The sequence below is a fragment of the Zeus faber genome, assembly GCF_960531495.2.
Source record: "Zeus faber genome assembly, chromosome: 17".
NCBI lineage: Eukaryota > Metazoa > Chordata > Actinopteri > Zeiformes > Zeidae > Zeus > Zeus faber.
In genome coordinates this window covers 20,667,459-20,684,924 of record NC_137204.1, presented here as the reverse complement: position 1 = coordinate 20,684,924, position 17,466 = coordinate 20,667,459, and the positions used below count along the sequence as shown (strand labels likewise).

At 51.5% G+C, this 17,466-nt stretch overlaps 3 protein-coding genes across 3 annotated transcripts; 2 read left to right on the top strand and 1 right to left on the bottom strand.

Annotated features, from left to right (window-relative positions):
- Positions 1-365: 365 nt before the first annotated feature.
- Positions 366-6,974, top strand: LOC307243022 (AP-4 complex accessory subunit RUSC2; the record flags this gene model as incomplete). Its single annotated transcript, XM_080017673.1, has 9 exons — positions 366-1,700; positions 1,922-2,198; positions 2,341-3,375; positions 4,318-4,394; positions 4,589-4,763; positions 5,355-5,460; positions 6,001-6,047; positions 6,130-6,772; positions 6,857-6,974. 9 exons carry the CDS (start codon positions 366-368, stop codon positions 6,972-6,974), a joined length of 3,813 nt encoding a protein of 1,270 aa, XP_079873799.1.
- Positions 6,975-10,177: 3,203 nt separating this feature from the next.
- LOC307243116 (uncharacterized protein) lies at positions 10,178-13,434 on the top strand. The gene is made up of 6 exons (XM_080017770.1): positions 10,178-10,767; positions 11,542-11,724; positions 11,883-12,057; positions 12,214-12,302; positions 12,640-12,737; positions 13,145-13,434. Exons 1-6 carry the CDS (start codon positions 10,210-10,212, stop codon positions 13,230-13,232), a joined length of 1,191 nt encoding a protein of 396 aa, XP_079873896.1. The 5' UTR covers positions 10,178-10,209; the 3' UTR covers positions 13,233-13,434.
- Positions 13,435-14,106: 672 nt separating this feature from the next.
- Positions 14,107-14,904, bottom strand: rnf208 (ring finger protein 208; the record flags this gene model as incomplete). Its single annotated transcript, XM_080017775.1, has 1 exon — positions 14,107-14,904. The coding sequence occupies one exon, from the start codon at positions 14,902-14,904 to the stop codon at positions 14,107-14,109; it is 798 nt and encodes a 265-aa protein (XP_079873901.1).
- Between the last annotated feature and the right edge of the window lie 2,562 nt (positions 14,905-17,466).

Sequence of the window (17,466 nt, the reverse complement as noted above, 5' to 3'; positions counted from 1 at the left end):
CGGCTCGCATTTTTTTGTAAAACGGTTGCAGCTACAATATTGACCCTGAATAAGATTAGAGAACACTTTATTGTTCCCCTGGGGGGGGGGGATTCAGGAACGGCTGTAAAAGGTAGAAGAAGCCTGTGGTAGCGGCCAAGTCAAGCAATCTGAAAGTGGGCAACAATAGACAAGAGACATTTTTTTGGGAGATGCTGGATAGTGGTAAATGTTGTCCCAACACAACTTATTTTCCTCTTCTATTCTGTTTTATTCTATTTAATTGTCTTTTTTGTTGCACCATTAGAAGTTGGATTTTTCTTCCCATTCAGGAGATTTGATTGGAGCGTGAAGACGGTTGCCGCCGTCCAACCAGATGTAGGAGAATGATCCGGGCCTCCAGCCTTTCAGGAGACACCCTGATCACGTGCCACTACCCGGTGGTGCAGCTTCCCTCCTGGCAGCTCCCCGTCCAGGCCCTGTGCTCCGCGGCCGAGAGGCCCGGTCGGCTGTGCGCCCCGGGGGTGACCCGGGCCGTCTCCCTCCCCGAGCAGGATACCCTCCACAGGGGGCCGGCGTTGGCCTGCAACCGCCAGCGCGCTTCCAGCGGCAGTCTGAAGGAGGAGCGGGCGGAGGAGGAAGCGGTGAGCGACAGCAGTGGGAGGTATGACTCCAGCTCGTCCCTGGAGGACGCCCTCCAGCGGGCCGGGTCCGGCAGGACAAAGGAGTGCCCCGCGGCCAGGGGCGGCCTGAGATCCCGCAACCCGTTTCTCCCCAGCGCCGATCTCGAAGAGGACGAGGAGGATGAAGACAGCGACGGAGATAACCTGCACAAATACCGCGAGGACTCCTCCTTTGTGTTGCACGGGAATTTCAACTGGGCGCTGAGGAATGTCCCCAGAAATCCTAAAGTTCCTATCGCGGACGCGGGCGGCGTGCGGGGCGGGGAGCCGTCTGTGTTGGATTTGGAGAGCGACAGAGAGAGTCTGTCTAATCAGCCGAACTCTCTGGACCCGCCGCCGACCGAATTCCAAATTCTCGATGTCAGAGAATCTGGCGGTTGTGGGCAGGACCCAGCCAGGCGCAAGAGTAACATGCCTTGTTTCACCTTCGGGCAACCCAAATGTCCAGAGTCAGTCAATACTGGTCATCGAGAGTCGGTCAGTGACTCCTCCTGCAACAGTTCTGATGGCATCCTGGTTAACTTCTGCACCATCTACAACAAGAGCAACAACCCCGCTACGCCCCACGACAACCTCGGAAGCCCCGCACCGAGACCTCAGCCGCCGGACGAGGGGTCGGTCTTCCTGAACCTGCGGCCCGTTCCCCGGTCCCCCGGCCGTGACCCCCGACGCGGGACCCGAACCGTCTCGCCGCCCCTAGAAGAGGAGACGAAGGCAACGCCGTCCGCGCCGCGCTGGTCCCCTCGCGGCCTGGATTCCAACTGTAACTTGTACCCGTTGGAGCCGGCGTCCCGGGGTCCCTCCTCTCCGGAGGTGTCCGACCTGACCGCGTGTCTCCAGAGCCCGGTGACGCTGACGACCGGGACCAACCAGAAGTATTACAAGCTGGTCACCTGCGACCCGCCCTCCCAGTCGCCCAGCCCTGCCTGGTCCGGCCTCGGCAGCCGCCCTGAGGGCCAGAGGCGGAGCGGCCTGGTGCCTCCATCAGAGTCATTCTCTCTCGGCAAAGGGAAGGAAGGGCACCGGAAAGACGAAAAGGTACGTCAGCATTAAATTCAAGATTAAAAGTTTGACTCCCAAACCGGTTCGCGTGATATGCATAGATTTACCGAATCTAGATGATCCATCTAAATATCTCTCACATCTTAGTTTCTTGAGTAATCATGTATGTGGGGTTTTTTATTTTTATGTTTTGAAGAACGTGCAGACAAAGATATAAAAATACACAAAGTGAGTCCTGACTTTCCTATTACCCCCAGGAAAAGGAGACACAGCAGACTGACGGAGCTGGGTCTTTTCCATTGCAAAGCACCGGTGGTTTTGATTGCACCAAACGTGGAGGCTATAATCCGCCGGCCTATACTGAGAAGCCCCTCTGCGAGACGGTGCCAACGGATTACGTCCGGCGCTGCTCCGACGCTCCCGTCCGTCTCAGCAGGAGTTCCACGCGGAGCAATTTAAGCCAAGGCGGCCGAGGCGTGTCCGCGCACCCACCGGCGATTTTGGAGCACTGTGAGACTGGAGCCGAGGACGAGGGTAAGGCCACAGAGTTACGGAGAGATAAACGACATGTTTCATTTTAATCATCGTATCACATATTCATGTATAATTAATAACAATTTATGTCAGGATATTGATAGACATTTACCACCTCATTCTTGTCATCTTACTCTCTCAGGAGCATGTTCATGGGCTACCCCAGTGGTGCGCTACAGCAAAGCCCAGAGACCCACCTCCCTGCCCATTCAGCCATTTGTCCTACTACCACCGGGCAACCCCAAGACCCAGCACTTGGGCACTTTGCTCGACCAGTATATAAGCCACAAGAGCAGCAAGCCCAGCAGCTCCCAGCCCGTGTCCAAGTGTAAGGGTGAAGGCGACCGGCTCCCCACCCGCCTCCAGCCTTCGCCGATGGGCAACTTTGGTCCCATTCTCCTGGAGGCTCCTTCCAGCTCTGACACCTGTTCCACCTGCACCCCTAGTCCGGAATGCTTCAGCCACAGTCGTACGTGGAGCCACTCCAGCGCAGGCAACAGGCACACCAGCCTGTGCACATCCCAGTCCAGCATCAATTTAACCCATGCAAGTCCACAGCCCAATGCTGTTCAGCTGCAAGACAATACGAGCCCCTATGCAGGCCCAACTCAAGACAAAAATGTTTTAAATCTGAACAGCAATAGTCCAGGTTCATTAATTCCGCCCCAAAATCAGTCCAGCCTCGGGAAGGTTCCAACCTGCCATGACCTCATCAGTCTTACCCCTGAACAAACCCGCGCCACTACAGGAACCGGCCGTGAAAGTCCGACTCCACCTCAGACCCAATCCACGTTTCCTCCTGCCCCGCCCGCTTTACCCGGCGCCAGCCAAACCCAACCCGGACACCTGCTGATGCCCCTCTCGCCGAACCCAGCGTCGGAACCTAAAGACGAGTGGCGGCGCCGTCCCCCGACGCCCGCCGCGGAACCCGCCTCCTTTTACGGCGGCCTGTCGGCCGCCCTCTCCACCGTGGCCCCTCTTTCCTCCCTGAGCTCTCTGCTCTCCCTGGCCCGTTCCAAGGCATGTCCGCGGCAGGGCACGGCGGGGCCCGGCGAGGAGCAGAGCCGGAGTCGACGCTGTGATTCCCTAATGCTGAGTGACAGGCCCCCCACAGAGCTCTGCCTCTCGCCCGACGCCTCTTACGAGTCCATGTCCATCAGCCACCTTCAGAGGCGAGGTAGGAGGCAGCTGATTAATGGATGTATAGACGATGACGTTTTATTAGGCTATAACATAATAAGTACTTTCAGCATGTACGTATGTTATGTGAGAATAAGCAATATTGCAAATTTAATTCAGATGAAGAATATTTTAAAATGATTTATTCGTCTGGAATGATTAGGCTCCTCTGCCTGGACCGGGATCCTCTGTGCCTCGATGGGCTGTTGTAACGAGCCGCAATAAGAACTTGCAGTACTGTATCAGTGCCTTCAATACCCTGAAGGGGCTTTCTCTCAAACGTGACCTATTTTTAACTCTCCCCGCACGGGATTGGCTGAGTCTTTTTCGCTCTCCAGCCTATGTGAGCGTGCCTGCGAGCTGCAACCCAGACAGACAAGAGAGGGCCTATGTTGCGATGGCTACAGCGCTCGCAATGTGCGATGAGCATTGTCAGGATTTTCTGGGGCTTAAGAAAAAAAATGGGGTATGCCGCATACGGGTTTAAAATTCGACGCGTTAAAAAATGTTTGAACGTGGCTACGGGCGATCAGCGCGGGGAGATGTGCGCAGCGGCGGCGAACGCTGGGGGTGGCGGCGGTGGAGGCAGCTTCAAAACGCATAAAGAATTCACCGTGACATTTGCGGATAGGAGCCAGCGAGAGAGACAAAAAAAACAGATGAGGCGGTGAAACGCAAGAAAATGAGCATCACTGCTGCCACGGAATGCCCCTTTATCTTGCGTCTCTGCAATTCGATGTTGAAAATGTGTTTGTGAAACATTTTTTTCTCTACGCGTTGACCTAGTTTCTATGATCATGTATTATGTATCTCCTGCAAATATAGCAACAGGGTGTTGTGTCGGCGCTAAGGGAAGAGGGAATTTTGATTACGCCATGAATATTGAGTAGCTGTTCATCTCGCACATTATCATAACTCCCCGTCCGTCCGATTCCTCTAGGTTTGCTCAGATCTGTGAGCGGGGCAGTGGATTTGATTATGGCTCATTTTGGGAGTAGCAGGGACCATGAAGAAAAGGTATGAAATGTCATTGTGCGGGAGCACTCCACTGTCCTTAAAAGATGCAAAGCAATCACATTTCTCAAAAAATGGGCCGATGCTTAGTGCCTCTTGTCTCATTTCCATGAAAGAAATCTCCAATATAATTATGTTTATCATTTTGTGTTCGGCGAGTGTACGTTCATCTGCTGTGTGTCTTCTCGTGCCCACAGATGCGACTGGGTAACAGCTCTCGGAGTCCCACTATTGTTGGCCTGGTCCTTGAACATTTGTGTCCAACAATCCAGAACATTTTGGAAGATGGACTCAGGGATCACAAACTAGATCTCATCATTGGCCAGCGCCGCAACCACTCCTGGAGTGTAGTGGAAGTCTCCAGTCAGATAGGTTGAAATACAATCTATAATATAATATAATACAATATGATACAATATAATATAATATAATATAATATAATATAATATAATATAATATAATATAATATTATATTATATTATATTATATAATAGAATTCCTAAATTCATATATCAGATAATGTAATATAATATATATGACCTTGTGTTATTGCATTACTTGTATTAAGAAAATAATGTATTTTTCTGCCTTATTGTCATTTTCACTTACACGAAAATAAAATTACTTTTGCAAACTTTATGCATAAACTGAATGAACCATAGGCCTGCATATTTACAAAAAAAAATAAATAAGAAACAAATTATTGCATGTTATTATGTTGGATTTAATATATTGAAGTATTTTAGTATTGTACTCTTCCTTTTTTGTGTATTGTTTGCGCATGTTTGCATAATTAAAAAATATAATAATACTGTAGGATTCAGATGGATGATAAGGTTGATGCAGTGATTTAATGCCATTTATTAACACCTTTACTATGTGGAGTTATTGTTATTGTACTTTGTTTTTAAAAATCCTTTTCTTTTTATTCTTATTATTTTTTCTTTTTTTTTTTCATTGAAGGTCGTTCTTCTCGAGTTCTCCACAACCTGGTGTCCAAAATCAGACAATGTCCCCAGCTCAGCAGCCACTGCATGAGACTGAGAGCCTTCATCATGGGTCTGCTCAAGTAAGTTTCTCATCCATGGGAGACAAAAAAAATACCCCAAACAATTACTAAACAATGGGGACGAGTGAATCAATACCTTGTTAGAATATTAGACCATTTTAGATCAACCTGTAGGGGTTGGATGGATGGAATACCTGATCAGTACTTGACATTCTGGAATGTCTGGAACCATTATGTCCTGTATATTATATAGAGTCTATGGATGCCTGGACAATCCGTTCTCTTCTCCGTTCACAAATCCGTGATGGGTCTATGACTCACTTCTCTCTGAATTTATGTTAAGAAAAACTATGTCCACCCCATTGGTTAAGAAATTGTTGTGTTGGTCGAAATTCATGCACGTGAATGTCATATCACTCTTGTAATTTAATTTGGTATTGGTTTGCCAAAGCTCTTTTGAATTGTACCCAAATCAAAATATACATAATACATAACATTCCACATTGTCAAAACATTTCAGTCTTCACTGTCTTCCAAGTAGAATAATCAATAAAAAACAGTGATTAGTTGAATAACTACGAGCTGTCTCACTTCTTTCAGTCTGAGATCGCTGGAATTTTGGTTAAGCAACCTCCAGAGCCAAAAGGGTAATTTTTCGAGTCTGTTTTATTTTAATACATTTTTCCCAAATCATCTGGGCACGGTTCTTACGGCATCACTTCTCCACAGACGTGGTGGCAGCGTACTACCACTCCTGGGGCTTCCTGTCTGTCTCTCAGAGCCGCTGTCAGCCGCTCTTCCAGGAGCTGCTCCTGCTCCTGCAACCGCTCTCCGCGGTGCCCTTTGACCTCAACCTCCTCCTGGAGCCTCGGCTCCTGCAGAGCGGACGGCTAATTTCCGCAGACGACCAGTGCAGCCCTCCTCCGCCTTCGGCTTGCTACACCCTCCTGATGAGCAGCTGGCCACAACTGCAGGCCGAGAGACACGCAGGAGCCGGTTCCAGCAGCAAGCAGACAGGTCCGGTGGCGGCCCCCAAATCCACTTCCAACGGAACGTCGCGTGCGGAGGTGGCCAACGGGGGTCCGTGGTCAGGCTGGCAAATAAGACAGCCCCTCCCTGTCTACGGGGTCGCCGAAGGGGGCCGCTGCGGGCGGAAGCCGCGCTCCCGGCGAGGCGTCGGAGGAGGAGGGCCGCAGGAGGCCGCGGGAGGGCGAGAGACGCCTCCGCCGGGGGAGCAGCCGAGCCCCCGTGTGCGGGACGGGAGCCCGTCCCGGGGCGGGCTGCGCTGGGCCCGGCTGTTTGGAGCGGCAGGCGTTCCTTCCGCCGGGACACCGCCCGCCTCCCCGAGCCCGGGTGGGGCGCAGCCTAGGAGGTAAAAACAATTTCATTTCGGGTCCGCGTGAAGACATTTAATTTATCCGGCTCCTGATCAACCCCTGGAATGTTTCTCCCCCAGGTGCAGACATCCTTCACGGTGGCTGCGGTTGGACGGGGCACGTTTGGGACGGTTAGCCCGATCGGCGATGTCGGCGAAGCTGGGCGGAGGAGGCGAGGCCGAGCAAGCCTTCGCCTAAAACACTCGAATCGACGCCCGACCGACTATTTATTTTTGATGATCTTTGAATTTACGTCACCGTCCGGCACAGTGCTACGTCTCACAACGGCTCAACCACGGATTACAAGCTTTGGCTGTGTACGGGTGACGGTCTCGAGGCCTCGGCCAAAATCGCACTTGTCAAAATTCGCCCTGCACCGGCGGTATAACCCCCTCGCACAGCTTCAGAACCGTGTAGCGGCGCCGTCCGGTTCCCCCACATGTGTAGCTTTGATCCGAAACGCGACAGTGCCACGGAGTACAGCAAGCTATAGAGCGCCAAACGCCGCGCTCCTCCACCCTGAGGCAGTGGAGTCTGGGTGGTGTCTTCTAAGTGTTGGTTATCCTGCTTTTAAAGCTCAACCCCCCCCCCCCAGCATGGATCATAATGCATGCAGAGAAACATCAGCGCTTGGCGTCATTCGGTGACGGCGGCTTTTTAAAGCACGTCGCGTTTTATTTTTTGTTTGTTTGTTTTTGTCGTTTTACATTTTACCGGCGTGGAGGTAGGGGTAGAATTAATTGCACAAATATAAGCCATCATGGTGTTGTTCTTGTTGTTTTTTGTCAGGTATTTGAATAGACTGTTACTGAACTTGAGGATGGGGAGAACATTGACGGGTGTGGTGTGTGTGTGTGTGTGTGTGTGTGTGTGTGTGTGTGTGTGTGTGTGTGTGTGTGTGTGTGTGTGTGTGTGTGTGTGTGTGTGTGGGTTAGTGTAATTATGCAATAATGTCAAGTTTATACCGTGTTCATTTTGACTGCACTCTCTCATGCCCAGTGACAATCAACTCCATAAATAAAAGACTTGCCATATTCCCGAGCGCGTGGTCGTACGACGCCGAGGTTGTGAAGTGAGTTTGTAGCACGTTCAGTGAAATACAGTTTTACAGCTGAACCATAATCCTTCAATTGGAGACGAGCGGCCACGCCCCGCACCGCAGGCCCATCGTTGACTGATGAAGTCACAATACGTGTTTTAATCGAGTGATTATATGTTTTGCTGGTCCCTGTGTACACTTCAATAAGATACCATTCGATGACGTGAACGGGAACATTTGCACAACTTATTACGATTAAGTCGCGAAGTGCTTCTGGTGTTTCATCAATGTGACTCATTATTCCTTCATTTCAGCACTTATTTAGATGGTATGGATACGGATTAAAGAACAGGCGGCTCGGTGGTCAAGCCCCGAGTGGCCACCTGGAAGCTACCTGCAGGAAAGTCATTTCAAAACTTACAACCCATAAAACTATAATTTTCCTGAAGAATGTGTAAAAAGGTGGCGGTTATGTGTGTATATGTGTTTCAACAAGGAACTGCGTGAGAAAGTTGCCAACTTCAAAAATCGAAACTTCATGAATATTTACAAGAGAAATGATGATTTAAGTGAAAGAAACATTATTTCCCAAAACGTGGAAACCAAGTTATTCCCTCTCCAAACACTAATGTCTCCTTTTCTTGCTCTGGTGTAAAACTTGACAATTCTGCTGACAAGATATAAAACATTCCAGTTAAAATAAAGATGATTTATTCTGTCATTTATTAAAAATGAAATTATCAGGTAGGAATTTTATTTTTAATTTAACTTTACTCATAATCTAAAAGAAAAAACTTTTTTTTTTTAAACTGGCTACAGTTTAAAGATTCCTATTGTCAAAATCTCATTTTATATATATATATATATATATATATATATATATATATATTACATTTTTGTAAATTAAATTTTCTTATATATAAATAAATAATTTTCTAAATTTTATACCACATAATTCATAAGGCAGACACCATTTTGGAAGGGTCCAGTAACATAAATTATTTTAAGCAATAAATAATCTGTGAAATTCCTTTTGTATTTGTTGAAGTGGCGGTCACTCTTTTGGTTGAAAATAAGGTTTAAACTACATAAACCAAGGACGGGCGTCAAACCTAAACTGCCTCGATGGCGCCCGCTGAGCCTCCCTGGTTCTCCCGACACAGATCCACAATGCTGTCGGGTGCAATAAATGAGGAGGGAGAGTAGGGCGAAGGGGCCTTATTCGGCGACAAAAATCAATAAATGTAAAAAAAGAAATGCGAAACACAGCACGGTCCGTGGGGAACCTGCGTTGCCCCGGGACCGGGTCCCTCCACCCCCTCCCCGGGGAGCCGTGTTTCGTTTTGCCCGTCGGCCCTCGGATTCAAAAAAAAAAAAACGAAATTCTGCACCGGTTGATCTGGTGAATCTAATCAGAACGTCACTCAGCAAGACGGTGATTCTCACCGGACGCACACTTTTAGGCTGATAATGATAATGCAAATGGCAGAAAAAGTCCATACACTACATCTACCGTGGGCCACCAGCTCATCTCAATAATTTCACAACGAATGCTTAAAAAAAACAAAGCGTTATTAGATCACACTATTGGTTCGGTTCTTCCTGAATGTGGTTTGCAGTGATCCATTTAGCAATAGCGTCACGACAATGAGAGGCTTAGGAGCACGACAATGACGGATGGTTCACCCAGGGCAAACAAAACCGCCCCCAAATAGCCACTGTAGGCGCTAAACGTCGAACGCCACCGGTGTCTGTTGTGCTCATGCGTGAGTCTGTGTTTCTGACCCGATGAGCCACACTGTGGCTATTCACCTGGGGACAGGAATGTAGATGGTATCACCGCGCAGGAATGTTCATTCTGCTCTTTTCTGCAAGTCTCGTAAAATAAGACCGGCTCCCGAATAATCCAGTACTATGTGGCGTCTGCGATTGCCTCTTTGTTTTGTTGTCGGCACCCATTCATATCTTCCCAAGCTGCGCAATAAATGCGCCATGGCGCACGGTGGTAACCGCGTCCGTCTCTCTTTCATTGTCACTCGTTAGAGGAAGTTGTTCTGGATCCCAGAGGCTCCTCTGCAGCCGACGGAGGGGAAGAGCGGGCGGGCCACGCCGTGACACGCTTCCCGCGTACGTACCCCCGGGCCGTAGAGTCGTCAGATCCCTTCGGCCCGCCTCCCAGGTGAGTTGTTACAGTGACAGGAAGGAGCACGTTCGCACATGCACGACCGCCTGGTGGAGGAGGTGCGGTCGAGGGGATCTGGGCGGAAGGGTGAGGATGTTTCAAATTCTACATCACCTCGCCTCGGTCGTTGCGGAGACGGTCTGAACCTGCGACGGTGCTTCCCGGAGCGGTAGCGGCACCGACTTGACGATTGAAGGCGGGGGCTTGGAAAGATGAATCTCTACAGGAGCTTTGGAAACCTTTTGGAGATCTGGGTGACGGACAGAGCGCCGTTCTCGGACCTGCGGGCGGAAAACGGGCATGGATGCGACCACGCGGGTTCGGCGGAGAATTGCGGCTCGGCGCCTGACCTGGGAATTCATTTGCGGTCGGAGTCGGAAGACTCCGGAGTGGAAATGACCAGTTCTCACACGTCTCTTTCGTCTCCCCGCGGCATCTGGCCGGGAGCAAAGACGAACGCAGAGCCGGTCTTCACGGGCAGAGAGGAGGACCGGTCCCCCGGAACAACCCCGCTCACCCCTCCGCTATCTTCCTTGGAGCCTTCGGTGGAGGTGCCTTCAGAAGGCTCCTCCGTCTCCCTGCACCGCCGAGTGGAGCGGGCTCTGCTGAGGACGGACCCCGGCAGGCAGGGCGCCGTAAGCCGCCAGACGAAATGTGGACGATCGGAGAGTTGCGTTTCCCGAAAGCCAGCTAGCCAGCAGAGATTGGAGCAGTGCAGGCGGCCGCTCTCCCTCTGCCATGACAAGCCGCCGACGCAGCCAAAAACAGAGGTGAGTTCGGACTCAAAGGCAGACTCTGTGAGACGACCGCTTGGCTCATACTCATACTATTTATCCGTCGTCTTGGGATTTATTTTTATTTTTTGCAACCAGGGCGCAAAAGAAAAAGTCAAAGAGCGGATCCAAACGCCCCCACGCTGAACGGGTTCCGAGGCCTACGCATGCCCCGTCTTGCTCTCAGATTTACAGGAACTCAGGCATGTAATGACACGGAGCGGGGCCCTTTCATGCCACCGAGCCGTCGCGGGCCGCTGTGATATCGCAAACCAGTCCATCCGGGTGTGACGTGTCCCAGAGGCGCGAGAGGAATGGGGACGCTCGCGATCGTCAGATAGCGTCGACCGCGTGGGTGCGTGGGCGGGTGCGCGGGCGGGTGTGCGGGCGGGCGATCGGTCTGCTATGTTTTTCACCGAAGAGTGACAGGCATATTTTCCACCAGGTAGGTTAAAAAAGCCGCTGTGTGTTTAATGTGGCAGGAATGAGGTCATGACGGTGATCGGGCGCGGTGTTGACGTTGCCTCATGTGACAGAGCCATGAAACGCGGCGGTTTGGGTCGTGGGATTAACGGGGTTAAAATGTTTTTTTTAACATGGCTGCCACGGGCGCACACACACATGCCGTCCCCTTCCACCTTTTGTTATTCTCTGTGGAGACTCATGTCTGTCGTCACGTCAACACGTTGTAAGTGACTCCCGCCTCGGCCTCCGTGCTGTCAATGGTATGAAATAACAAACGATTGGCGTTCTTCTCCGTGGTCCGTGCAGCAGCAGAGCGCGGCGGCGGCGGTGGCGGTGGCGGTGGCGGCGGCGGGCGGGGACGCCCTGAGCCCCGGGTTGAGCTACTTGGAGCAGGTCTGTCGGATGCTGGAGGAGATCGCCAGGCTTCAGCGGCGAAACCACGGGTTACAGACGGAGATGGACAGCCTCAAGGAGCACCAGGCCAAGCGGGTGAGCCCGAAAACCACACAGAAATACGGTCGAGACCCTTGTTCAACGAATTGTTTCCGCCGATTGCAATGCGGTTCCTTTGCGATTCCGGCGTAGCGTATGTCTGAACACGCATGTTCCCGCGCGTGTTCCTGTCTGAGCGTCTCATTTCCCGTCAGCATCCTGAATCCCGCCCGTGTGACTGCACCACGGCTGCAGACGACGTTTCTGTCAGCGAGAGGCTCGGGGCCGGGGATCTGGAGCGAATCTCCGCCGGGAGTCTACGGTGCAGCTCCCTCGATTTTCGGCAGAGATCCGCATCTGATACAAGAGTCCTGGAAACGAGACGTCTGAGTGAGTCTCCTTACAATCAATATCTATCTGTCCGTCCGTCTGTCTGTCTGTCTGTCTGTCTATCTATCCGTTTGTCTGTCTGTCTGTCTGTCTGTCTGTCTGTCTGTCTGTCTGTCTGTTTGTCTGTCTGTCTATAATTCTGACGTCTTTATGCAGGAAACGTGCTACCCGTACCCTCCACCAGGGGGCAGCATGTGAATGAAAACGTCCTGGCTGAGCAGACAGAGGAGCAGGAGGAAACGCAGGTAAAGAATCTTCATAAAAACATTCATAACGTTGTATTTAACATAACGTTGTTTTTTTTTTCGTATTTGGGTGTCATGACACATCACTGCATATATGCATGAACGTATGCGTATGTGTGTGACAAATAATCTCGTGACCTTGAACTTGAGCTTTAATTTGTTATATGAATTTCCCACTGGAATTCCTTCATGCATCACCACCTTACCATGCCACCACCTTGAATTATGTCCATACGTAAAAATTTTATGAATTTTATGAATGATTTCTGACTTTTTTTATCATTATTATTATTATTATTATTATTATTATTAACCTAAAACTCTCGTCTCTAATTAGGAAACGCAAGAGGAGAAGAAAAGTAAAAGGTGGACGATAAGGAAAAGCTCTTCCAAAAGAGAGGGAATGAGTCATAGTTGGGATTCGAAGGAAAACAGGTGAGGCGCCGCAGCGACCCCTCGGGGAGGAACACGGGAAGTAAACGATAAATCATTCAGGAGCTGCTGCTTGTAGGAGTGTGTGTATGTGTGTGTGTGTGTGTGTGTGCGTGCGTGCGTGCGTGCGTGCGTGCGTGCGTCTGTGCGTGCGCGCCTGCTGCTCCAACATGGCACCCATCCATGCCGGAGCAGTGGTCCAAAACTAATGCACAGTCGGGTGGGAGTGGAGGAGGGCGGATCATTTTTCTGCCTGTGCATCTGTTCCTCTCCAACACTTCCACGCTCTCGCCCCCCAGCAAAGCACCTTCCCTCAGGTTTTCTCTGCTGTGAGAGGGACCCGTCCTGTGCCGTATATATTTGAACGCGTCTCCCTCCCTCTCTCTCTCTCTCTCTCTCTCTCTCTGAAGCCAGGGGACTCGTCCGCCCGAGAGGGGGACCCCCGGCCACCGGCTGAGGCAGCTCTTCAGAGGAAGGGGGAAAACTCTTCCCGCCTGAAAACGCGACGGCCCAATCCGAACGACCACCGCTCACCACCATGACTTATTTATTGCTCAGGCTGGCATTCATTATTTATGTTCATTCTGATTGTGCTGTATTTCACAAAGCCGCTCAATGACTGATAGGTGCACGTGTTCCTGTTTTTCTCTGTTTTATGTGCGTAGTCGATTCAAAATCGTATTAAAAGGCTGGAGATGCGGAGGTTTGATTTTTTTCTTTTTCTTCTTCTTTAATTTACTCTTCCTGCCTTGGGGTTTTATTTCATCTCATTGTCCTGCTGAGAGTGGAGCAGGCAGTTCGTCGCAAGTATCGATCGATACGTTTGAATACTTCCTATTTGTTTAGACTTTTTGTTGAAAATAACGGAAATGTGCCACCCTGCCGTAAGTGAACAACACCGATCGGCCGCTGAATACCAATATCTTTATATTTTTTATTTTTTATTTTTATTTGTTTTTATGTTGACAGACATTGACAGCCCAGACCGACAAGGCTTTTTTTTTTTTGTTTTGTTTTTTTTTGTTTAACCTTTATTCACCGAGGGGACAGACCGCCTCTGGCATTCCCATGTAAAGAGATGTCAATGACAAACACGTCCAAACAAGAGAGGGTGAATAGGATTCCAGTCCATACATAAAATACATTTATTTGCTATATTTCTCCCTGTTTTATCTGCAAGTGTCAATCGGCGTCCATGGGCGTCCGTCAGCCCCACACAGCATCCGTCCGAGCTATTAAATATATAGAGATACATCTGTGGAGGGATTTATGCACGTGAGGGATTGGGGGGGATGGGCGAGGAGGGGAAAGGGGGGCGGGGAGGGGGCGTAGGTGGGGCAGCGTTGGGTCATGCCAGTGTCGCCCCCCGCCTCTACATGATGCCGCAGGACGACAGAGGGTTGGCGATCTGGCAGGTGCAGGCCGACTGGCAGTACTGCCGCACCGTTTGGTAGCAGCTACGGTCGGCATCCCCGCCCCACTGCACCGGCCCGTTGGGGTCGGAGGGCAGACGGCTCAGGATGCTGGTGTTGATGGCCAGGGCGGCCAGGCCGTAGTCCGTGAACAGCACCGTCTCGCGCCGGCAGGTGGGACAGGAGATGAACTTGTACTTGGGGCAGGACTCGTAGAGGATCTGCAGGCACTCCTCGCACACCGAGTGCAGGCAGGAGAGGATGCGTGGGCGCTTGCCCGCGAAGTTGTAGGTGTGGCCGCAGGTGGGGCAGTCGAGCGGCTCGCAGGGCATGACGGGCCCGGCGGCGGAGGAGGAGGAGGAGGAGGTGGTGGAGGAGGAGGTGGAGGAGGAGCGCAGCACGTACTGGTTGACGATGACGTCCTCCATCTTGTAGTGGAACTGGTGGTAGCATATCTCGTTGGCACTGGCTTTGCGCTGGGCCAGGAAGCTCTGCTCCCTCCTCATCAGGGGGGCCGGGGGCGACGCCATGGGCCGGGGGGGGACGATGGCCGCGCCCGCCATCTCCAGCGCCAGGTCGCTGCACGCCTGGTTGACGATTATTTCGCCCTCGCCCCCGCCGTCCCACGCCACCCTGGGGGGCGGGGCGTAGCGCGGCTGGGTGACGGGCACGGGGCACTCTCTGGGGAACTTCTCCGACTGGATAATCTTCACGGTGTCCATGGGGATGGTAACGGTCTGACGCCTGAGGCAGGACATTCGCTTGTTTGGAGGTCTGTGTCTGAGAGAGAGAGAGAGAGAGAGAGAGAGAGAGAGAGAGAGAGAGGGGAAGGCGGCCGCGGCTGGAGTCAGCACCGGGAGCCCCTGCCCGCTTTCGGGCGCGGGGAGAAGGTCGGGATCGGCAAAGCTCCGGAGCTCCTGCAGTCAGCCATTCGAAGGGACGTGGGGGCGTATGCTTCTGTCCATGATTCTTTTCGGGAGGGCCTCCCTCGACGGCCGCTTGGCGGGGTCTCCGTGAGGATTTAGAGCGGAAGAGACGGCCGCGGCCAGAGCACCAGGAGCGGCGGCGGTCGGCGGCCGGGACCCGCCGATCGATCGTCGGCGTTCTTTGACCTGCTGTGGTTGTTGTGTTTCTTGATTGTGTGATTCTCCCGTGCCGCGCCTAACGTTCTAAAACACGGACGGATACGTCGACACGTCTACCACACGCGATTACAGGGCAATATAATTATCGGCACAAATATATGTTCTCACTCAGTACTAACAGCGGTGTGATATCTCAATTGCACGTGGGTCTTCACATGTACACACACGGGTGATTGGTTCAGAGAAGTTCAAGAGGTATTGTCCGACACGTATCCTGCGGCCCGCCCGGGGGGGAGCCTCTCGCCCCTCGGACGAGGCCTTTTTTATTTTGTTTTTCCAGGAGGTTGCCGAAACCCACACCTCCTCCCCGGTTTCCGAGCCACGGGACGAGCGTGTGAGAGACGACGCCCTCCCCGGGGTCCACGGCGGTCAGACGGCCGCTCCGACCCTCTGGGTGGCTTATCGATAAGAAGGTGGGGGGCTTTCTTTGGGGGAGGTGTTTCGCAACGTTCCTGGTGGGGAGAGGAGGGGGGCAGTGGAAAGATGTCGGAATGCCTCCCTAGCGCCTAGCCTCCCGAATTCCTCGAAGGCAGGGGGGCGGAGGGGCGCTCGGCTTCGAGACGGAGCCGTCCCACTTGAGCCAAAGGTGCCTGGTCCCGCCCTCTCGGCCGATCTCCCTGGCGGGCGCCGTCCTCAGGACGCCTCTGGCTCCTCCGCCACCTAGGAATAGAAGAGAGATTAGCCGGACGATAAACACACCGTGGGGGCACCGCCTCCGTGCGTGCCGCTTCCTCTACCGGCTGTTCGAGAGAAGGTTTCTAGAGAAGGATTCGAGAGAAGCCAATCATTTTGCAGAAAAACATGCAAACGCAAAGTCGTCCTGGAACCGAGCTGTGAATGAAGGAGTTACGGTTCAGCTACCCTGGGCGGTGCAGATTCTTTAAAAATCGATGGTATTGATTCAATAAAAGTAGTGATAATCCAAAAAATATATTGCACCGAGGTGTCGATTGAAATACTGTTTAAATTGTGCTTCTACGCACCCATGTATATGTCACCATTGTTCATGATATGAATGGGGCACAAAAATTTCTGATGATATTAATATACTTATGAACAACTTATTCGTCAAATATTAAGAAATTAAGAGTTATATAATATCGCCACAATGACATTTTCATCAGAAAGGGGTGATTGTATCAGCCTGAAACACGGAAGGCATTTAGAAAGGCTTTTTTTAGAAAGTGTTATTCACCTATTTCTCACTCTATCCTTATAATAATACAAATGGATGCATGTTTTTCTCACACTCCCTTTAATTTCTCTCTGAGTTTGGTGGGGAAAAAAAGCTTCATTCCTAATCCTCTTTTATAACGATATGTTGGTAATACAGGAATTTAATTGTTGCAGAACAGATGTTCGCTTCATAAGAAATGCTTCCGATATAATGGCCGTGCAACGTTTCCCTTTTGGTTCTCGTTGACTTCTCAATGAACCTCTCTGTCCTCGATGGCGAGTCGGGGGGGACAGGAATATATTTTGGATTTATTGTCATTGTTGTGACTTTGGTTCACTCCGGATTTGGATGGTTAAGCCGGAAAAACGCAGAAATCGGTCGTTCGCCTTCAGAACCGCGTTCGTCGATGCCGATGGAACGTCGGGCGCCGGGTAAAAAAGGGCTTTTTTTGTGATGCGCTCGAGCCCTTGTTGATTTCGACCAAACGGTCGACGGCGGCTGTTTCCGGTAGGCCGGCGCGCCTCTCCGGGGAGGACGGCTTGGCCGGGTTCCCGCTCGGCGGGGTTGGTGGGCGACGGGACCGCGGGGCGGAGGAGCCGGGCCAACGCGACGGAGAACAGAGAGGGAATGTGACACATCGCCGCTCGTCTGTGCGCACTTCACGGCTAAACTGATGCGTGGAGACAAAAGAGGTGGAGAGGAGGTGACCTACATGGAGAGAATGGGAGAGAGGAGAGAGGGGGAGAGAGAGAGAGAGAGAGAGAGAGAGAGAGAGAGAGAGAGAGAGAGAGAGAAGGAGAGAGGGGGCATGGCTTCAGCCCTGGTTTCTATATTTGGCCTCTTTATCTATTCCCTTCTCGCTGGTTTCCTGCCCCCAACGTCCACGCGGAACGTCTACCTGACAGGAGGAAGTGCACAGGCAGACCACAAACACACAGATATATACACACACACACACACACGCACGCACGCGCGCACACACACACACACACACACAC